We start from the raw sequence: 22,277 nt of genomic DNA on the forward strand, positions 1-22,277 counted from the left end.
CACCGGGAGATGCTCCCAGCCCTTCCCGGCTGCCGGAGCCGGGCGGCGGCGGGAGGCGGCTGCTGCTTGTCCTGCAGAACCCCCCCTCTCCCCCCTCCCCCCGCCAATGAGGGCAGCCCACCACCCTGGGGATGGGCACCGGGGGCGGGGGGGGGCGCTGGCGCAGGCTGCGGCACGGGAGGTGCACCCCAACGCCAGGGCATGGGGTGGCCGCAGGCTCCCACGGCGGAGCGAGGGACGGCGTTGGGATGCCAGGCAGGGTGAGGACGAGTTGGGACACCGCAAAAAGGCAAGGAAGGAAACTTTGCCTGCAAGGAAGCCACCCCGAGCGGCGTTCCTGGGTGAGGAAGCGCCATCTCCCCTGATTTCCAGGATTGCACCTCCCGGCTGGGCGAGCCGTAGAGGGTGAGGGGCCGTGCACCCCTTTCAGGGCTCTTCCTCCACTCCTGTGTATCCTTGTCCTCCCAGGGCTGTCACAGGAGGCGGCGGAGCCCTGAGCCAAGCTGGGGTGGGAAGATGGCCGAGAAGCTGGTGCCTGGGGACCTGTTCCTGAGGAAGACCCGGGAGTCAGTGTCATCCCTGGACTCGGACAAGCTGGCACCCATCTCGCCCGAGGCGGGCGGCGAGGAGTCGTCGGACAGCGAGGGCGAGCAGGAGGACAGTTCCCACAAGCTCATCCGGAAGGTGTCCACCTCGGGGCAGATGAGAAGCAAGGTCAGGGGCGCGGGGGCCTGGGGCGAGGGGGTGGCCGGCGCACGGGGTCTCTGTTGAGAAGGGGTGTGTGTGTGGGGGGGTTTGCCTGCTCTGGGGAGTAAATCAGTGCCAGGCACTTGCTGCTTGCAGACCCAACGCAGCCAGTGCCCGGGGCAGTGCCAAGGAGGGGTCTGGCCCCCTGTGCCCTGCGTAAGGGCACGTGCGAAGGCGCACACCCCACGGTGGCAGGGTCAGCATTGGTCCCGTGGGGCTGTGGAGCATGGATTGCAGCCCACCATTCAGGAACAGGGTCTCTCCTATACTCGCCCCCCCGTTGCCTTCATCCAATGTTTGTATCCCCTGGGTGCCCCCCACCCCCTGCCCCTGGGGAAAGGGGGCTCTTTGAGAACGGCTCTGCCTCATGAACGCTCTGGGGGTGAGATTTAGGGTCACTGTGGTGCCGTAGGCTCCTGGGATCCCGCACCCCACTGCAGGCAGCGCGCATGTGGGGTGGGTGGGCGGCAAAATGGAGCTGGCATCTTTCCCGGTGCCCCAGATTAATTTGGCTGTGCCAGCTCCCCCGTGGGCCCCGCGCCCGCAGCCTTCCCTAGATCCAGTCCCCCGTGGTGGTTTGCTGGGCGGATGGAGACACCTCTGAGGTTGGACGTGACACTCTTTTGCCTCCTGGCTGTCGGTACGAGGGCAGTTTGTGTGCGTGTGAGTGCAGCTTGCTCAGAGGAAGCTATTTTGGTAGGACCTACAAAAACACCGGGTGCAGCGCCTTCTGGCCGAACAGGAGTGGGTGGCCGTAGGTGTCCTGGGTGGGGATGGTGAGATGGCCAGGCACCTCCTGGCTGAAGCGCAGGGAGGAATAGCCTGGGCTGAACGGCCAGGTGGGAAGTGGGGAGAGGAGGTTGGGGGGGGGGAGGGTGCGTTTTGGGGAGGGGAGATCTGGGCACGATGCGGGGAGGATGCTCTGGGTGATGTGCCGGTGAGCGGTGCCTGTGCATCCACCTCCCGTCTGCGGGAAGGAGGCGGCGGTGTGAGCCGAGGCAGTGCCTGCAGTGCCAGCGGGGGCTGCCGCACCACGGGGGGACCCTCGCCATGCGGCTGTGCCAGAAACGCCCCCCGTGGCCGGCTTCCAGCCCCCGCCACCCCTTGGTGGGGATTGGGTGGCCGTGCCACCCCGGGGAAGGGGGACAGCTGAGACAATGCGGCGGGGGGGTGCCGTTGTGGTGAGGGGGGGGGAATTTCCCCCCGGGCTCTGGTGTTGGGTACCGCGGGCACAGGGGGAGGCAGCGGGGATGGGGCGGTGTGCTGGGTCCGGCGGCAGCTCGGGGCTGGGGCGAGCTCCCCTGCCGCTGGCCCGGGCCTGGCTGTTGTGCCAAGCCTGGCGCGCGGGCGCGAGGGGGGCAAAGGGCATTTGCCCGGGGGTGCGGAAGTCCCGTGCTCCCAACCCGGCACCGTGGGGTTTTCCCACTTGGCAGGAGACGTTTCCAGGGCAGACAGCCCTGGGGGGGGCTCTTGCCGAGTCCCTCTGGCTGCTCAAGGAACGTGCCTCAGTTTCCCCTTCTTTGGAGCAGGCTGGCACCTCCTCTGCCCGCTCCGGCCTGGCTGCCAGGTGGGTGCTATGGGCTGCGCAGGGTGCTGCACAGGGGGCATGGTGGGAAGCCAGGCCGGTGGGCAGCATCCTGGGGATGCTTAGCGCTGTGTGCGAGCCCCCAGCACACTCCTGGAGGGGCGGCAGCAGCCACTGGAGTTTGCCACGCAGCATTTGCCATGCCAGAGGGGTTTGGCACAGCATGGGCGATATCGCAGGGAGTTGCCAGTGCCAGAAAACCCAAGAGAAAAGGGCATATGTCCGGGCTGTGCCCATGTCCTGCAGCGGCAGCAGCACAGGGACACGAGCGCACCCTGAGCCCCCAGCCCAGGCCTCAAAGCCCCTCGGTGCCATCAGCGGGTCCGTTCTCGCCGGCTTACAGGCTACGCGTGGGGAAAGGCTGAGCTGCCGGCTCCCTGCCTGCCGTGGCCGCTGCCCGCATCCTGCCCGGCATCGGCAATTAGCCATGCAGGAGGTGATGCCGCGCAGCGTGCGGGGGGAGGCGGGCGGCGCGATGGATGGACAGGCGGAAAGGACGCGGCTGGGTTAATGGCCCACGGATCTGGGAGGGAGGAGAGAGGGGTGAGAGCCAGGCAGGGCTGGTGCTGGAGGGGGCTGAGAGCAAGCTGTGCGTGCGTCACCCCCCGAAATCTACGTGTTTTCAGTGTTGGGGTTCAGGGTTTTCCTTGAGGATTCCTTTGCTTTGGTCTGAATAGGCAGGACCACGCTTGCCAGCCTGACTCCTTGCCGGATGGGTTCCTTTCTTCCCTACAGAAACAAGGATTTTGGGATGCGGTTGCTGCTGCCCCCCAGGTCGGGCTGTCCCGGGTTCGTAGCCGTGTCGTGGCACAAGTGCTGCCTGTCCCTCTGGCCGTGGCCACAGCTGCCTCCGGATGGACGGGCAGCACACGTGCCACAGAAGGCACCTTTCCGAGCCGCTTCGACATCCCTGTGCACCCCTGTGGGTTTGGGATTTGGGGGCGGGGAACCATTGCTTGCACCCCAGAGACTGGGGCAGGTACCTAATTAGCACACAGTTAATGAGTGGGGGAGAGTCTAGTGCCAGGGCTGCAGCTCCCGAGAGATAACTGGGTTGGGGGGGGGGGGGAGACTGGCCTATTTTTTGGCCATCGGTGGTGGTTGGGGTGATGGAGGGGGGGTCTATAGGAGCCTGCCATGTTGGGGAGCTGGGAAGGGTCGGGACCCCCATTCCACTGCCCACCCACCACTGACTGGGAGGTACCCTGGCCCTGGTGATGGGAACGAGCAGCTTCCCCCATGCCAGGGTGTTGTCCAGGCCCACGGGGACAGGAGTGGTTGAGGATCATTTTGGGATCTGCTGAATCCTTCCTGATCACCGCTCCCCATTCCCAGCACCCACCCCAAAGTGCCACTTCACCCATCCCCTCCTCAAACCTCCCCATCAATCACGTCTCCCCACTCCACACCCTCAGCTTGGCTTTCTCCGGGCTGTAATTGCCGGGGCGCCCCGCGGGGCGCTTTGTGCCGGCTTCGGCGTGGAGGCGGCGAGGCCATTGTGCTCGGTGACAATGACAGCTGCCAGGCGCAGGTGCCCCCACTGGGCTGAATGGCCCCGAGACGGATGGGGTCTTGCTGCCGCCCCCTCCTCCTCCTCCTCCTCACTGCGGCTGGGGGCTGCCAGTTGCCTGCCGCAGGTTTTGGGATTGCAGGGGCAGAGCGGGAGGGGGATGCTGCGCTGCATCCCGGCACTGGTCCCCTTAGGGTCGGGCATGGAGGGAAGGGGCGGTGGGGAAGGAGGCACTGCTATCTCCAGGGTGCGTCAAGGCGTCTGAGGTGCTGGCAAACGGGGGGGGGGGCACATCCTGCCTGCGTGGGCCGGGTGTTTGGCTCCCGGCACTGCCTCGGCACGGGCTCTCCCGGCAGCTGAGCAGAGGCGGGGAGCAATCCGGCAGCTCAGCCTGGTTCGGCTCCGGCTGCAAGGAGCTGCAGCGAGTGACTGGGCCTGTGGTGCTTGCACTGGAGCCGGGGGGCTGCAGGCAGCAAGGGGGACTGGGGGGGTGCATGCTGGGGATAGGAGCATTGCCCATGGGGTGGGCACGGCGTGCATGGCCAGGGTGGGCAGGGGCGTGGCTTGTCTGCCATTTAGAAAGGGGGATTATGTTCCCAAATTCCTGATGCTGGGGTACATCACAGCCGCGCGGTGGGGCTGGGGGACGTCAGTGGGGTTGTCGGCACCCCAAGGGACAAGTGCTCCTGGTCCTTGCTGGAAGCAGCGGGCAGCCCGCAGGCTCACAGTATCACAGTATCACAGTATGCTAGGGATTGGAAGGGACCTCAAAAGATCATCTAGTCCAATCCCCCTGTCGGAGCAGGAACACCTAGATGAGGTTGCACAGGAAGGCGTCCAGGCGAGTTTTGAATGTCTCCAGAGAAGGAGACTCCACAACCTCCCTGGGCAGCCTGTTCCAGTGCTCTGTCACCCTCACTGAGAAGAAGTTTCTTCTCAAATTTAAGTGGAACCTCTTGTGTTCCAGCTTGAATGCATTACCCCTTGTCCTATCATTGGTTGCTACTGAGAAGAGCCTGGCTCCATCCTCATGACATTCCCCCTTTATATATTTATAAACGCTAATAAGATCACCCCTCAGTCTCCTCTTCTCCAAACTAAAGAGACCCAGCTCCCTCAGTCTTTCCTCATAAGGGAGATGCTCCACTCCCTTAATCATCTTAGTTGCCCTACGCTGGGCTCGGGGTGCCCCAGGGGTGGGGTGAGCGGTGCCGTGGGTGTCGGGGTGTTGGGGCAGCCGCGGGAGGCCTGGGAGGGACGCGCTGCAGAGCCAGGCTGTGGGGAGGGCTGCCCACCGAGGGACGCATCCTGGCCAAAAGACAAGGAAAGCAAGGTAGGGCCCCCGGGGCCAGGCCTGGAAACCTCCTTCCTGCAGCGGGAGGGTGGCACGTGGCTCCCGGGCAGCGTGTCCTCCTGGCTTGACACTGGTGAGGGACCAGAGCATCTCTTGTATGGGGAGAGGCTGGGAGAGCTGGGGCTGTTCAGCCTGGAGGGGAGGCTGGGCCAGGGCGTCCTCAGCGATGTGGATAGATATCTGAAGGGGAAGGTGCGGCAAAGAAGGAACTGGGCTCTTTTCAGTGGTGTCTGCCAGTGGGACAATGGGTGCAGATGAAAAAATGGGAAATTGCATCTGAACACAAGAAAACACATTTTCTACTGTGAGATTGGTGAAACGCTGGCACGGGCTGCCCAGAGAGGATGTGGAGTCTCCATCCACGGAGACTCCACTGCGTATCTCCATGATCCTGGGCAGCTCCAGGTGACCCCCCCCCGGGCTCCATCCCAGAGCTCCCTGCCAGCCCCAGCCACGCTGCAGCCAGCCGACACCAAAGCCCACCTCCACCCCAGCCGTGCGCCGTATTGCTCCCAGGCCCTCCCACGTGGCCTGCGGGGGGCTGGCGAGGGGACCGGCTGGTCACTGGGTCATCCCCACAATGGGACCGTGGCACAGGGCACAGTGACGCTGCCTGGGGCCGTCCCTGCTGAGGAGGCTGCGGCCAGGCAGGGGAGGCTGGGCTTGCTCCGTTAATCAGGGCTCGCCGAGCCGCTGCCTGGGGTGTAAAGATAGCCCCAGTGTCGCCAGCCGGATGTTTGTGAGGTTTCTCAGACGCGCTGCCCTCTCCCCGCTCACATTTTCCATTATGCAAGAGCTGCTTTGGCCTGTCAGCGGCTGGGCAGGGTGGGAGACCTGCGGCAGTGCCCACCGGTACCCGGGCACGGGGGGTGGGGGGGACTGGCACGGGGTGGGCTGGTGCGGGATGCCTGCTGGCAGGATGCTCAGGACCAATGTGGCTGTAGAGAGGGAAGCATGAGCTCATTTCTGAAAAACAGCTGAAGGTTGTGACTGCTGGAGGAGGACATGTAGGGGGATCACCCTTCTTCTGGGGGCTCCTTCCCTCATTCCTCTCCTCCCTGTTAATCCTTCGTCTCCTTTTGATGGCCTGAGCGGTGCCTCACGGCACCACGTAATAGCATGTCAGGATCAGAGCCGGATTCTCCTTTCAAGGATTCCCCCAGTACTGGGAAGAGGGGAATCAGGTCCTCCAACAGCAGCAGTCTGCATCCTTGGGGAGCGCAGATGCAGTTGAGCCTACGGGGCTGTGTTCCCCCCCAGGCACCGAGCCCCCCGGCTGCCCTATGCCGGAAGAGCTCTGCCATATCGCAGAGCCTGATAAGGTTTCCAACCGACTCCAGCCCACAGGGTGCCCAGCAGATGCCGGTGGCCCCGTGGCTGGGCTGTTTGCAGGGCTGCCGGCTCTCCCCCGTGGTGCCGGCACCCGCCAGCTCAGGCGGGGTTGAGCTCTGGCCCGACCGGACCCGGTGGGCTGCTGCGTTTGGAGGAGGGCGGGTGCGCGGGATGATGCTGGTGCAATGCAGGTCGGTGTGTTGGCGGGCGTTCGGTCCCCTCTCCTCCTCCCTGGGCAAGGCATCGTGTCCCCGCGCAGCCAAGCAGATCCTGTCAGGAGCGGTGTAGGGCTGCAGCCAGTGTGGTGCCCACCAGCCATATGGGCCAGCGTTCCTGAGTAACTCAGCCTTTCCGGCTCTTCTCCAGCAGCTCCTTCGCTGCCCAAGCTGATCCCAGCAGGAAAACCCTCCCGCCCCTGCTGTGGTCAAACCTGTCTGCGTGACGGGCTCTGCCCGGGGATGGCGGTGGCAGAGCCGGGGGAGTGGGGTGGGGGTTCACAGCAGCACTGGGGGCTCTGCCGTAGGGCTGAGGGAAGAGCCGGCATTTCGGGGTGCCCTGCTGGGGTGCGGTCCCGGGGCTGTGCTTTGAGCCCCCTTGCCTGTGCCGAGCACACAGCCAGCCCGCGGCAGGATGGCACCTGGGCACCAGCCCAATCCTGGTGGGGCACACTGCCGGTGGCCGTCCGTCCTCCCAGGGCTACTTTTAGCCGTGTCCCCTCCAAGGCCCCGGTGCCACTTGCCCTCTGCTGGCTGTGGCTGAGCCGGAGGTGGCAGTTTCTCCGCAGACCCCGGGTGGCTTCATTCTTGCCTTCGCCTGACCCCCTTGCGTCTCCGCACCCCCCCAGTGCCGGGCACATCCCAGGTGATGCTGAGCCCCCCGGGCTGGAGAGAGCAGGGGGGGTCCCCGAGATGGGGCAGGGGAGGGCTGTGGCAGGGTCCCGCAGAGGGGAGCCGGCCTCGGGCTGGTGGCCGGGCACATCGCTGAGGGCATCGGCGTGCTGCGTCACCGCCTCTAGTGCAGGGACGGAGCCAGCGCTGGCTCCGCTGTGGCTGCCTGCAGCGCTGGTGGGGCTTGCCAACCAGAAAGGTTGGGGTGAGCGGAGGGGCCAGGGCTGGGTTCGGGGTGCGGGTGGCGCCCCACGCTCGGGGCTGTGCAGTGGCTGTCAGTGTCCCCGAAAGCTCTCCGGGAGGAGGAGGCAGCCCCTACCCTGTGTGGTGGGCATGCGGCTCCTGTTCCTGGGAGCTATGGGGTACCTAATAGCCACTTGCTGTCGGAGACTGTATTGTGGTGGCCCTGGAGCCCTGCCTGGGGCTGCGGGAGAGGCAGCATGGCAGGGGCGATGCCACCCCGGCACATCCCGCTCGCCCCGAGTGCCGGCCTTTGCCCTCCCCGCCCCTTTCCTGTGTGCGAAGGGGAAACGACGGGCACACTCGATCCTGCCCACTGCGGCGCGGCTTCCCGCTGCACGGCCGGGTCTGCTGGTGGCCTTGGACATCGGGTTCCTCCCAGTTCTCCTCCTGTCCCCGGTACCAAATGCAGGGGTCCAAAACCACTGGGTAGCTGCTCCCAGCACAGGGTGACACCGATGCTCCTGGCTGAGTCCCATGGACAAAAAATTGCATGTGTGTGGGTGGCTCACCCCAGTGAGACCCTAAAACAGCCCTCCGGCACCCCAGACAGAGTGACTCGTGTGCCTGCCCAGGCAGCGTGGCACAGATGGGCTCCATGGCTCATTTTGGAGAGGGGACCTGCCTCGTTTTCCCCAGGGAGAGGGCTGGCTGGCCGGCCCCACGCTGGCAACACCGGCACTGCCTGAACCTGTGCCCCATCATGTCAGTGCTGGGGGTGATGGAGCCTGGACGGGCAACCATGGGCGTAAGGGGTTGTGCGGCAAGATGCTGTGCGTGGCCGGGGGGGAGGACCTGGGCCTTGCTGCTGTGCCTGGGGCAGCCTGGACATGTTTTGGGAAGCACTCAAGGGTGGATCTGGGGAGAGGTGCCCCCCAAGCTTCTCTGCACCAGCTTTGCCGCCCCACGCTGGGATGCTGGTGATGAGTTAGTCTGCAGCGGGGGGAAACTGAGGCACAGCCCTCCCAGACATGGCACTGCGGGTGTCGTAAAACTCTTATGGGTGTCATGGTGGAGGTGGTGGGGGCTCTGCCTTTTGGGCTTTGCCCTAGCCTGCAGCTGGCACAGTGCTGGCAGCCGCATCGCTGTCCCCAAAATGGCCGGGACTGTGACAACCTAGGGCGAGACAATGCCTTGGTGCCTCTGGCTGCCAGGAGAAATTGCTGCAGCGGCCACAGCGGCGTGGCTGGGGGCATTTCAGGAGGGGATGCCGTCCCCCCGGGCAGCCTTCCTGGCCCAGTCCTGCCAACACGGTGTCCCTGGAGCCAGGCAGAGCTGAGCGCCTGCGCCCCGCTGCAGCACTGGCTCTGGCCCCTGCTGTGGTGGCCCCAAGCCACCGTCACGGACCTTCTTCCTTCTCCTTGTCATCACGTTCTCCCGCTCCTCGCCATCACGGGCTCCCCCACGCCGCTCCGCGCTGTCACACACTGCCTGTCCTTCGCAGCAAAAGCAATGAGTGCAGCAAACCCAGAGCCTGTGCCTGCGGCCGCTGCATCCAAACAAGTGTGGTGGAAGTGGCGTTTGTGGCTGGATCCCCCTGGCCGTGGCAGGACCCTGCCCTGTCCTCCCCTACCGACGTGGGGCAGGCCTGCTAGGGACCATGGTTTGTTGGTGGATTTGGGGGTCGCAGCTGGACTTCCCCGAGAGCTCGCGCTGCCCTCGCTGGCTGTGTCGCAGCCTGGGCTCAGGGCAGCACTGGGCTCACCGTCTCTGTGCTTTCACGGCCCAGAGGCTGGGGAGGGGACGCGGTGGGTGATGGCACTGTCCCCAGTGCCTGGCTGATGGCACTGGGGACACCATGGCTGTCTGGACCCGTACCGACACTCGCCGGCAGCGTGGGGACCAACCACAGCCAAACCCTGTGCCAGTCCCAGGGGGACAATGCATCGATAGGAAATGATAAATGCTTAAAGCGTCCTCCTCTGAACGCAGGGCTGCAAGCTGGGAGAGAGCCGGGGACATCCCGGTGTGTGCCCTGGGGGGCTTGGGGAGGGGTCAGGCGTTTGGGGAGTTTGAGGCTCGGGGAGCACCTCAGGTGGGGTTTGGGCTTCTTTGTGACCTCCTGCTACTCCTGGTGCTCCAGCCATCTCGTTCGGAGCTGTGGGGCAGCGGGTTAACGCCGAGGACAGGGGCTGGTGTGTTTGCAGGCTGGCGGGTGCCTGGGTGCCACCGCTTGCAGCACACGGGCTGGGCACGGGAGTGTGGAGCCCTGGGGCCACGGTTCTCTTACGATACCCTCGGTGCCCGGTGCTAATTCGCCGTTAAATGTGCCTTGTCGTGGTGTGCCGGCATCTGAGACAACCGCTGTTGCGGCTAATTGCAGAGGAGCAGCTGAATGGGGCTGCCGGCAGTGTTTAAAGAAGATACAATCAAAGATTAGGCAGTGCCAGAGCATCTCTGCCACCCCGCTCGGCACAGGCTCGTAGCTGCGTTGCAAACACTAATTAATTGAGCCTTGTAAACACCACTGCGAGGAGGGTAAATATTGGCAGGTGCTGCGGATCGGGGAGGGCAGAGGCTGGGCGGCCGGGCTGCAGGGGTGTGCTGCGCTGCGCTGCGCTGCGCTGCGCTGCAAGGAGATGCTCTGCCGGCCGTGGGCTGCCCGCGACCCCAGGTTGTCCTCTCTGGGGCCACAGTGCCCGGGTAATGCCACCTCCAAGACACAGTTCTAGTGGCTCTGGGGCATCGGTGTCCCCTCCAAGGGAGCTCTCCTGGCTCCAGATCTGCCCTTGGCTTTCGGGGAGCCGCAGCAGGTGGAGGCTGTCCTGGGCGCCGGTGACCGGCAGCGGTGGCTCTGTGCTGCTGGAGACCTCCAACCGGCGGCACCACTGTGCCCGGCAGCTTCTCCCCGAATCACGTGAAGTGCCCAATGCCCAGGGTATGGCGGGCAATGGACATCATTTACCCTGCTACGTCCAGCGCAGTGTGAACCCCAGAACGTCCCATCTGTGCTCTGGGCACCGCTGACCAGCGTCACTGGCGGAGGGGGGGTGGCTTTGGGGGTCCTGGGGGCTGTGGGAGCTCACGACCCTGTGGTCTCTGCAGAAGAGCGTGAAGGAGGGGTTGTTGCTGAAGCAGACGAGCTCCTTCCAGAGGTGGAAGAGGCGATACTTCAAGCTGCGGGGCAGGACGCTCTATTACGCCAAGGATGCCAAGGTAGGCTGGGAGGGGGGCTTCCATCATGCTCAGCCAGGGGTCTTGAGCCTGCAAGCCCGGGGGGGAGCCCGAAATCCCTGCCTGGTGGACTGGGGCTCCGGTTTCTCCCCCACAGTCCCTGATCTTCGATGAGGTGGACCTGTCCGATGCCAGCGTGGCCGAGACCAGCACCAAGAACATCAACAACAGTTTCACGGTGAGGGAGGTGCGGGGCGACCCGCTGTGCCCCTCCACCTCAGGTCCTGGCGGGGGCCACCCCAGGCCCCTTCCCTCCCCACAGAGCTGTGGGGCACCCCGCAGCGTGGCCTGGTGCTGCCGGAGGTGGCTAGCCATGGGGTGGCCTTGCAAGGGGACACGGGGACGGTGGCTGTTGCAGGTGATCACGCCGTTCCGGAAGCTCATCCTGTGTGCGGAGAATCGGAAGGAGATGGAGGACTGGATCAGTGCCCTGAAATCTGTCCAGAAGTGGGAGATCCATGAGGTGACGTGGGCGGGGGGCTGCGAGGGAGCGGGTTCCCCTCTGGCGCCGGGGGCGCCTTCGGCTGCCGGGCCCGAGCTGCTGCCCCTGGCATGGCCTGCGGGGAGGGCAGGAGCCGGGAGCGGGGCTGGGGGGACGCAGGGGGGCCAGGAGGGCACGAGTGCCAACTGGGGGTCCCGGGGGACTGACGGGGCAGGGCTGTGCCCCCCAGCAGGCCACACAGTTCAACATGGAGCACTTCTCGGGCATGCACAACTGGTACGCCTGCTCCCACGCCCGCCCCACCTTCTGCAACGTGTGCCGCGAAGCCCTCCCGGGGGTCACCTCCCACGGCCTCTCCTGCGAAGGTCAGCGCCGGGGTCCTGCTGGGGGGTGGGCTGGGGGACCCTCTGCGAGGCTGGCCTGCTGCAGGAGGGACGCGGGGTGATGGCCACCGGCTGCAGGGACAGCACCGTCACCAGTGGCGTAGGGGTTGGGGACTGGGGCCGCACGTCCCATGGGGACCGTCCCTGCTCCTCACCTGCTCCCCCCCTACCGCGCAGTCTGCAAGTTCAAGGCACACAAGCGCTGCGCTGTCAGAGCCACCAACAACTGCAAGTGGACGACCCTGGCTTCCATCGGCACCGAAATCATTGAGGACGAGGATGGGGTAAGCAGGGGAGTCCCCGCGGGGACCTCTGGCAGGACAGAGCCACCAGCAGAGCTGTACCCTGCACTGTGTGGCCTCCGGGCTTGGCTCTGCGGGGACGTGGCCTGGGGATGCCTCCTCTGCCGCCCGGCATCAGGATCCCTTATTGCTGTCCAAGTGGGGCCACCCCCAGATGTTTGCTGGGGACACCCCTGCCCTGCCCCACGCGCCGGCGGCTGCAAGGAGCCAGGCAGGTGGGAACGAGGGGGCACGGAGGGGTCCCAAGGCTGCCTTGCCCTGCTGTGGGGCATCATCCCCTGCCCACCTCTTCTGTGGTACCTGGGAAAGGGGGTGGCCCATGGCCCTCAAGCGTGTGGGGGTGGCAGGGGTGATGGGCCGTTGGTGACTGCCCCTCTCCACAGGTGGCCATGCCCCACCAGTGGCTGGAGGGGAACCTGCCCGTCAGCGCGCGCTGCGCTGTCTGCGACCGGACCTGTGGCAGCGTCCGGAGGTTGCAGGACTGGCGGTGTCTCTGGTGCAAGGCCATTGTAAGGATGTGTCTGTCCCTGTCCCTCCCCCCCCGCCACGGCACAGGCAGCACTGCCCCTCCTGGGTGCAGTGCTGGGGAAACTGAGGCTGGGGGCTTTGGTGCTGCGTCTCCTAGCTTTGCCTATGCATGTGTCCCTGTGTCCCCAGGTTCACAGCGCCTGCAAGGAGCTCTTTGGCAAGAGGTGCCCCCTGGGCCAGTACAAAGTGTCCATCATCCCACCAACTGCCTTGAACAGCATCGATTCGGATGGTGAGCCATGGAGGGGACAGGGCTGGGCTGCAGGTGGGGGGGACAGGCTGTTTGGGACAGGGCTCTGAGCTCTCTGAGCTCCTCTGCAGGCTTTGACTTGTGGCACTGTGCCCACTCACCTGTGGGGCACCAGGAACACCACCATCAGTAGGCTCCAGAGTCAACGCCCCTCCCTGCCGCACCATGGTTTGAAGAGTGCTTGTTGCCTTGCGCTCTGCCCCAGGGCTGTGGCGGTGCCATGCTTTGGGGTGGCACTTCTTCCCCGCGTGTGGCTTCAGTTCCTCCTGCCAGGCTGCCTCTTGCGGTGGCCCTGGTCATGGCCCTCTGTGCTGGGGTCAGCGGCACTAGCTCTGAGCCCTTGACGTGGGGTGCCCCCTGTTGCACCCCAATGGTTCAGCACCCTGCAGGGCAGGATGAGGCCCTTGCTTGGGTTATTTCTCAGTGTCCGAACCTCAGCTGGCTTTTTGGCAGTGCAGAGCACAGCTTCCCCCCGGTGCGGGTGGCTGCAGGGTGCTGGGGGGAGAAGCAATGCGCCGCCCAGGGGGACCCCCCCCGCTGTCTCCCTCGCCCTCTCCGGAGGGGCCCAGCTGGCCTCCACTGAGCAAAATCTGTTCTTCTCCTCCGGATATTTCTTTCCTCGTTCTTTAATGATTTTTACTGCTCGGCTCAGCCGGTGGCTCATCTGCTTCTCGTTACTCATCGGGATGCTGTCAGGGTAACCATCACGCGGCTTCTCCTCCGGCTTCCGAGCCGTGGCTGCTCGCGGCTGGCTCCCCGGCAGCATCTCTGCCCTGTCCCTTGCGCGGCACCCCAGACAACCGACGCTGCCGTGGCTGTGGGGCCAGCGGCTGTGACCGCGGCTGAGCCTGACTGGGCTCTGCTACCACGGGAAGCAGCCCGGCGAGGCCTCGGCCCCCCTCCTCCTGCCGCACTGTCCCCCCGTGGCGGACGGGTGCCGCTGGCAGCGGGTTCTTCCGTGCAGCCCACGCTCTGACTCAGCAGCCCCCGGTGTTTTGCTTTGCCAATCCGCTCCACTCAGCCGTGTTGGGAGCAGAGATCGAGCGATGTGGGGCTCGGCAGCGGTGGGCTGCGGGGATGCTGCTCCCCGTGCTCCCAGTCACACCCCGCGGGGCTCTGGGGCAAGGGCTGATGCTTCCCCTGCCGCAGCATCGCTCGACTGCCAAAGGAAGGAGCCAGCGGGCACCGGCCCGTGGCCTGTGGCCCGGGATGGCCAAGATGTGCCTGAGGCGGGTGCGGGCTGTGGGCCAGCTATCGATCCTCCTCTGCCACAGGCACATTTCATTCCCCGTCTCATTTCTTTAAAAGCACGGTGCTGGCTGCCAAGCCTCCCGAGGCTTCTGTGTCATTTGCACCCACCCCGCCGGAGCCCCGGTAGGAGCTGGGGGTGACAGCGCAGCCCCCCCGGCTGTGGCTGGTCCCCTGTGGTCACGCCGGCTGCCAGTGCCACCCCTGGGAGCACCCCCGCGTGGGAGCGTGCTCCATTCCTGTGTGGTTTGGCTTGGTCGGTCCCAGCTGGGCTGTTGCTGCGAGGAACAGACCCTCCTGTGCGCCCACCACCGCTGCCCCTTTTGGAGTGGCAGGCCGGGAACAGGAGTCAGCTCGGTGACACGCTTCGTGCCTGCTGGGACAGTGAAGGAGCAGGAGCCTAACTTGGATCTGCCCTAGTGTTGGCCTTGCCCATCCCCATCCCCATTGCCATCTCTTACTCTTCCTCCCACCCCTCACCATCCTCTGGGCCCCCCGATCACTGTCCCTCCTGCCCGGCCCCAGCACTCTCCGGGTCAGGCACGGCACAGTCAGGGTGTCCACGTGGCCTCTGCTGTCCTGAGGTGTCTTCATCAGCATCCTTGGGGGGTGGGAGCTGGGGCTGGAGGCTCATGCGCTTGGGCTCACTGCAGGTTTCTGGAAGGCCACCTGCCCCTCGACCTGCTCCAGCCCTCTCCTGGCCTTCGTCAACTCCAAGAGCGGGGACAACCAGGGCGTCAAGTTTCTGCGCAAGTTCAAGCAGTTCCTCAACCCAGCCCAAGTCTTTGACCTCATGAACGGTGGCCCACACCTGGGGTAAGCGCTGGCCTGGGCACCGTGGGGTGGCCCTGGAGGGGTCCCGGCACAGCCCCCAGCCCCTGTCTCCTGTCCCCCTGCCAGGCTGCGCCTCTTCCAGAAGTTCTCCACCTTCCGGATCCTGGTGTGTGGGGGGGACGGCAGCGTGGGCTGGGTGCTCTCCGAGATCGATGCTCTGGGTCTCCACAAGCAGGTGAGTGAGAGCACCTGGCACTGCCGGCGGGGGCTGGCAGCGTCCCCAGCACCGGCACCGGCACCCGCCGCAGCAAGGACCTGCCCCGTGTCTGCTGCAAGCGATGGGCATGGTGGGGTGTCACTGCTCTAACCCCCCCACCCTGTCCCGCTCCCGCAGTGCCAGCTGGGCGTCCTGCCCCTGGGGACCGGCAATGACCTGGCGCGAGTGCTGGGCTGGGGCAGCCTGTGTGACGATGACACCCAGCTGCTGCAGATCCTGGAGAAGCTGGAAAGGGCCACCACCAAGATGCTGGACCGGTGAGCATGGCAGGGGCACGAGCCTCTCTGCTCCCCCCCGCCACCTCAGCACCTCTCAGGCAGCCAGTCCTCGTCCCCTGCCCCTGTGTCCCCGTGCCGGGGTGCCTGGAGGTGGCAGGCAGCCGAGGTCTCTGCGTGGCAGGTGGAGTGTGCTGACCTACGAGGCCCCCAAGCAGTCCCCCCCTGCCCTGAAGGACGAGGAGAATGGGGACTCCAACATCCAGGTGGGCACTGTTGGGGACTGAGGGCTTGAGATGGGGATGGAGAGGCTGGTGGCCTGGTCTCCGTTCACCCCGTCAGCTGGTTGGGGGTCACGCAGGGTGGGATGGCGCAGGGGGTGCCTGGGGACTGGGGCTGCGAGGGGGCTGGCAGCTGGCTGCGTGCGAGGCAATGAGTCTGGCAGGTCTCAGCCTGGCACGTGCGCTTGGGAGGCGGCAGCGGGGGCGGGTGGAGCTGGCATGCTACCGGCAGGCTGTTCTGGACTCTGCCGTGTGCTCCCCCTCAAGCCCGTGCCTCAGTTTCCCTCCTGCTGTGGCTGCGCATCCCCTCTGCCCAGTGGCGTGGGCACGGCCGCCCTCGGGGACGCTTCATCCCCGGTCCAGGGCTGGCCGGGCAAGGCTCCATCCTGGAGCAGGGCACCTGGGGGGGTGTCACGGCTCCAGCTGTCCTCCCCTGTCCCCCCCCCAGGCCCAGATCTCCCACTACGCCGACTCTGTTGCCTTCCACCTGGCCAAGATCCTGGAGTCGGACAAGCACTCGGTGGTGATCTCATCTGCAAAGTAAGGGGGCGGCTGGCCATGGGGGTGCCGGAGCCCCTCTGCCGGGTGGGGGGCATGTCCCCAGGGGTGCTGAGCCCCCCACAAGGTCAGGCTGTTCCCTGTCTGACCGCCAGCGGCTGCCAGCTGTGCTGGTGCCTGGCAGATAACCCCGGCACTGCCGCCCCGGTGCAGGGGGCCCTTATCTCAGCACCCCCCGGCTGGCGTCAGTGCCCGGCTGGTCTCCACGTGCCTGCTGCTTCCCTCGGCAGGTTCCTCTGCGGCACCGTCAACGACTTCGTGGCCGAAGTTGGCCGGGCTTACAAGAGGGCAACAGAGAACAAGCAGGAGGCCGAGCTGATGGCGCGGAAGGTGGGATGCCGTGGGGGCTGGGGTGGGTCGCGCAGCCCCCGGGCAGGGGAGGGGTGGGGCGGTCTGCGCCAGTGGCCCACACGTGCACCAGGGTGTGCTGTGCTTGGGGTACCCGCGCCCTTGGGGTGCCCAGGCAAACATGGGGTGTCGAGGCAAAGACGGGGTGCCCTTGTGCTCGGGATGCCCAGGCAAGCACGGGGTGCCCAGGGAGGCACCCAGCGGGCAGCGGGTGCTGAGCGTGGTGGGTGTCCCGCAGTGCGCCATGCTGAATGAGAAGCTGGACTCACTGGTGCGGGAGCTGAATGAGGAGGCTCAGGCCATCGTGGTCCCCGAGGGAATGGCACAGGCCACCCCTGCCGACACCAAGGACCAGGAGAAAGGTGGCAGCTTCAACCCCAGCCCCGTGCCTCGCATCTTCAAATCCAAGGAGCAGCTCATGCTGCGGGCGAACAGCCTGAAGAAAGCCCTGCGGCAAATCATCGAGCAGGCGGAGAAAGGTGAGGGGGTGGTGGGGGCTGGCAGCTCGCATGGCGCTGCAGCAGCCTGGCACGGGCTGCGGAGCCACCGCAGCTTGGTGCTGGACCCGTGCCTTGGTTTCCCCATCTGAGTCCTTGGGGTGGCAGCAGTGCTGTGGGCACCAGCCTTTGATGCGTGGTGTGGCTGAGGGAGGTCCCCAGCGCAGGGCAGAGGTGCTGCCCTGGGCAGTGCCTGGCATGAGCCCACATGGCTGACGTGGGGAGGGGGCACAAGGCCACGGGGCTGCCCGGGACGCGCTGTCATGCCCTTCTTTGCATCCAGCTGTGGATGAGCAGAACAAGCAGACCCAAGCCTACCGGGGCAGTGCGGGCCCCAGCAGGAAGGACAGCTCGGAGGAGCTCAACAAGGAGGAGGAGAGGCTCAGTAAGCTGCCAATGGGGCATGTGGCTTTTTGGGGGGGCATGGGGCTGAGCTGTGGGATGGGCTAAGGGTAAGAGCCAGTTCAGCAGCTGCCTCCTCTCCCCGCTGTCCAGGCTCCCGGCGGGAGACGGTGACCTCCGCGTCTTCCTCCATCATCCTGGACCGGCCGGACACCTTCGGCACCTTGCAGTTCCCCGAAGACCCCAGTGCCCTGTGAGTCTGGGGTCCTGCCTGCCCCGGGGCCCCTGGCCCACCCTTTCTGACCATCATGGAGCAGGAGCAGAGCTGGGACCATGCTGCCTCTTGGAGATGGTGGCTGGGGCATCCTCTGCCCACCAGCGTGGCATCCCTGGTGCCCAGCCCTCCCTGGCCTGGCCATGCCGGGGAAGCCCGCATGTGCGGGGTGCAGGATCTGTGGCTGCCAGCCCCTTGGCCAGCACCGTGCTCACACGGGAGCGGGGGGCTGCCCCCCTGCCCGGCATGGGCAGGTCCCGGCTGTGCCACGGGTGTCCCACCATGGGGACTGAGGGGGCTGCAGCCAGCCCTGCCAGCTTCCCAGCCCCTCTGGGGGCTCACACCGCAGCTCCGGCGGGTTTTATACCCTGTCCCCTGGTTCCAGCCCAGCAGTTGCCCGCGTGCAGCTGCCTCCCAACTCGCCCGCCCTGTCTGCCGCTTTCAGCCTCTTCTCGGAGAAATGTGTCATGAATAACTACTTTGGCATCGGCCTGGATGCGAAGATCTCCCTGGAGTTCAACAACAAACGGGATGAGCACCCCAAGAAGTGCAGGTTGGCTGAACGCCCCCCACCAGATTCCCCTGGGAAAACATGTACCCTCCCCCCATCCCCACCCCGGGCTCTCTGATGCCCGCACCAGGAGGGACCGTCAGGATGCTGAGAGCCATGGGGTTGGCTCGGGGCTGCCGTGCCTGGCCAGGAACCCCTTCCTATGGCAGGTTTTCTGCCTGCGCCCAGTGCTGTGGTGCTGGGGTGAGCACCCCTGGGTGGGCGGCAGATTGCAAACACCCCGGGGAAGGGGGAAGGCTGCTGCGAGTCTCCTGCTGCCGATGCCCCCCGGGTGTGTGGGAGGGGTTGGTGGGATTTACCCGCTCCGCACCGGGATAGAGGAGACGGCATGCCGGCCTGGAAGGGTGCACAGCTGGGTACCACGTGCTGCAGGCTGCATCTCTTGCGAGGCAGCAGGCAGCCCCCTGCTCTGGGAGTGGGGAAACTGAGGCAGGCGCAGGGCCAGCGGTCCGGGCCGGCTGGTTCAGCCCAGTGTCCTGGGGAGGGCGCAGAGCCTGCGGCAGGCAGGGGGGAACCTGCAGCCCCCCTCACCTGACCCGCTTCGCCCTGCAGCAGCCGCACCAAGAACATGATGTGGTATGGGGTGCTGGGCACGAAGGAGCTCCTGCAGCGCACCTACAAGAACCTGGAGCAGCGGGTGCAGCTGGAGGTACGGGGCCGGAGGGAGCAGGGATGGGGCATGGGGGCGGCGGTGCTGCGGCCCCCCAGGCTCAGCCCTCTCTTGCAGTGCGATGGCGTGCCCATCTCGCTGCCCAGCCTGCAGGGCATCGCTGTCCTCAACATCCCCAGCTACGCCGGGGGCATCAACTTCTGGGGAGGCACCAAGGAGGACAATGTGAGTGCCAGCGCCGCGGGGTGGGGAGGGGGCAGGACATCCTTCCCATGGTCCCAAGGATCCCTCGATCAGGGGTCTGAGGTGTCCCTGCCTTGGGCACACATGGGGAAAAAAGCTGGTTCCCTAAACGAGCCCAGTTTGGGGGTCTCACTGGTTCTCTACAGAACTTTGGGGCTCCATCCTTCGATGACAAGAAGCTGGAGGTGGTGGCTGTCTTTGGCAGCATCCAGATGGCTGTGTCACGGGTCATCAACCTCCAGCACCATCGCATCGCGCAGGTAGGGGCAAGGGACTCTGCGTGGTGCTGGAAAGGTTTTGGGGTGTGAGTGGAGCCTGGGGCAGTGCGGCTCAGCGGGTCTCCTGGCTGGCACTGGCATGGCACTGGGAGGCTCTTTGGCCCCAGTGCTGCGGCTGAAGCCACGGGTGCAGTGCCAGCTACCATGCCAACCCCAGGCTCTCTGCCCCATAGTGCCGCGTGGTGAAGATCACCATCCGGGGGGACGAGGGCGTCCCCGTGCAGGTGGACGGAGAAGCCTGGATCCAGCCGCCCGGCATCATCAAGATCCAGCACAAGAACCGAGCCCAGATGCTGACACGGGACCGGGTGAGCTCGGGGTTGCACAGCCCGCGCAGTGGGGCCACTCTGGGGCACGGGGAGCTGTGACAGGCTGAGGGAGGGGGTCATCTCTGTCCCCGCAGGCATTTGAAAGCACCCTCAAGTCCTGGGAGGACAAGCAGAAGGGGGAGAGCTACCGGGCGGCCGCCCGGCCACGGCTCAGCTCTCAGCAGTCCATGGAGTACCTGACCGAGGAGGAGAGCAGCCTCTTGCAGCAGGTCTCGCGGGTCGCCGAGACCCTCATCGCCAGGTCAGGCTGCGGGATGGGGGATGTGGTGAGCACGGCTGGGGGGGAGCTTTGCTGTGGCCACCCAGAGCTCCGGAGGTCTCCTGGTCCTGGGGGAGCCCCAGCAGCTCCAGCCCCTCTCGCCTGCAGGATCCATGAGGCAGCCAAGGCTCACAAAGCTGTGGAGCAGGAGCTGGCACACGCTGTCAACACCAGCTCCCTGGCGCTGAGCGAAGCCCTCTCCAACAAAGCCGCTGGCACCTCGGAGGTGAGCTGGGGCTGGGGGTGCAAGGCAACCTTCACCCGGCTGCCCCGGGGCCCCACCGCTCAAGGGGTCACCCCTCCGTGCCCCCCAGTTTCTCAGCAGGAATGCGGCTGTGGAGGTGGTGCTGAGCATCAAGGAGCTGTACGCTGAGACCAGGGCGTTCCTGGATGGGAAAGCGGTGAGTGGGGGGCTGGAGAGCCCCCCAAACCCCCCACCAGAGGGTCCCATGCCCTTCGCCGGTGGCAGCAGGGCTGGGGATGGTCCCTGTCCCCTCCAGCTGGACTCGCCACAGGAGGAGGAGGCACTGCACGGTCCCCTGAACGTGCTGGGCCAGGAGCTGCAGAGGCTGCTGGACATCCACTGGCTGGGGCCCATTGCCCACCCTGCCGAGGAGGTGGGTGCCCAGGGCCTGGGGAGGGGGAGCATGACCCACCAGGGGGCCCCAGCACCCCTCTCAGCCTGGCTTCTTGCAGGAAAGCTCCGGCAGCGCCAACAAGGGCAGCTTCAAGCTTCGCCTCAACATCCCCAAGCCCAGGAAGGACAAGGACAAGATGCAAAAGCAGAAGACCAACAGCGCGCTCCCAGGTAAAGCGTGCAGCATGGCAGGGAGGGAGACAGGCACAGCCCACGCTGGTAGTGACCCCCACGTGCTGACCTATCCATCGGCCTCCTGCCCCGGGCACGCTGTGGAGGGACCCTCTGGGAGGGCTAGAGGGCATGTCCTGGCTGCCTGGGGATGTCCCCTTTGTCACCAACAGCCCCTTAGAGCTTATATTTTCTGCTAACGGACATACGGAGCCCCCCCAGCCCTGTAACTCCACCACCACTGCGAGGGGGAGAAGGGGGCTATGGTACCGCTCAGCCCTTTGGGTAAGTCCCTGCCTCAGGGCTGGGGGTCTGGGCGAGGGGGAGAAGCTCGGATGCTCCGTAAGTAAGCTAAGGAGAGGAGAAACGTCTCCAGCCTGAGCCTGCTGTGGCCTCTGGGGCCCTGCCGGAGCTGGGGGTGGGAGGGGGGGTGCTGGCTGCAGCCTGCCGCCACCGCTGCCCTGGGCTGCCTGCTGCCTACCCTGCCGCCCCTGGCTGCCTGCACCCAGCCCCATCCACCTCTGTGGTTTTCCTCCCTGCTAGCGGACAAGTGGGGCTCCGAGGAGGTGGCAGCTTGGCTGGAAGCGCTCGGTTTAGGGGAGTACAGAGACATTTTTGTCCGGCATGACATCCAGGGCTCTGAGTTGATCCTGCTGGAGAGGAGAGACCTGAAGGTACAACCCTCCTTGTGCCCCCTGAGGGACCCCCGGCCCTGGGGAACACGGTGTCCTCCATCCCTCCTCTCCCCATCCCTCGTGGCGGGGAGAAGTCAGGTGCTGACCCTGCACCCATCCACAGCCCCCCCGGCTGAGCTTGCCCCGCTCGCTTGGCTTGCACGCAGGGGAGGGGGGTGGCCCTGGCCCCCTGGCTTGCGAGGCTCCGTATGCCTGCCCAAAGCGGGATCAACAGCGCCATGCCCTCCCCTGAGCCCCGGCACGGGGACATGCTTGCCGTGCCCTGGCAGGGAGAGCATGGGGAGCCGGGCTTTGCAGCCTCATCCCCTGCCCCACAGCTTGCCTGCCAGCGAGAGCCGCGGGCTGGACCCCCCCCAGCACCTCGGCTTCCCTCTCTCCTCCCTGCAGGACCTGGGGATCACCAAAGTGGGCCACATGAAGAGAATCCTCCAGGCCATTAAGGAGCTCAGCAACCCGCCCTAGGCCAGCGCTGCCCCTCGGACCAGGGGTCAGGCAGGGGGGGCTCCTGGTCCCCACCATGCCTCATGTGTGCGGAGCCCCTCTGCTTGCCTCGCTTTGTCTCTTTGTCCCCCCCAGTGTCCCTGGAGCTGCTGCTTCTCCCCAAGCCTGTGGGGCTGGAAACACTAAAGCAGAGGTCTAGCCCCGTAGGCAGCGTGGCGTGACGCCCAGCCCAGCCCCGGCAGGGTCACTACAGGAGCTTGGGCTGCCGTGTGTGCCCAGGCTGGGGCCAAAGCGGAGATCCCCCTTCCCCACATGGGTATTTAAGCTGTGTAAATAGTTGGAGAAGAGATACTCATTGCTGCTGCTCGTGTAGTGTCATTACTTGGGGGAGGGCCAGGGGTGCGGGGAGGGTGAAGAAGTCCTGGACCCTTCCAGCTTTCACCCCTCAGTGTCCTGCTCTCACCCCATCCTGCTCCCCATCATGCAGAACCCCCC

The 22,277-nt window shown here is 65.8% G+C and overlaps 1 protein-coding gene across 1 annotated transcript; it reads left to right on the forward strand.

Annotated features, from left to right (window-relative positions):
- Nucleotides 1–516: 516 nt before the first annotated feature.
- DGKK (diacylglycerol kinase kappa) lies at nt 517–22,140 on the forward strand (the record flags this gene model as incomplete). The annotated part of the gene is made up of 29 exons (XM_082488216.1): nt 517–714; nt 10,701–10,811; nt 10,927–11,007; nt 11,188–11,292; nt 11,501–11,636; nt 11,832–11,938; nt 12,340–12,465; nt 12,614–12,716; nt 14,636–14,798; nt 14,883–14,991; nt 15,151–15,290; nt 15,433–15,514; nt 15,978–16,069; nt 16,318–16,417; nt 16,674–16,914; nt 17,216–17,317; nt 17,428–17,527; nt 17,994–18,101; nt 18,672–18,768; nt 18,847–18,954; nt 19,119–19,232; nt 19,424–19,558; nt 19,654–19,820; nt 19,947–20,064; nt 20,153–20,239; nt 20,339–20,455; nt 20,535–20,646; nt 21,190–21,320; nt 21,729–22,140. The coding sequence occupies 29 exons, from the start codon at nt 517–519 to the stop codon at nt 21,801–21,803; spliced, it is 3,465 nt and encodes a 1,154-aa protein (XP_082344342.1). The 3' UTR covers nt 21,804–22,140.
- Between the last annotated feature and the right edge of the window lie 137 nt (nt 22,141–22,277).

The sequence above is a fragment of the Vanellus vanellus genome (genome assembly GCF_965231255.1).
Source record: "Vanellus vanellus genome assembly, chromosome: 10".
In the NCBI taxonomy this organism is placed as follows: domain Eukaryota; kingdom Metazoa; phylum Chordata; class Aves; order Charadriiformes; family Charadriidae; genus Vanellus; species Vanellus vanellus.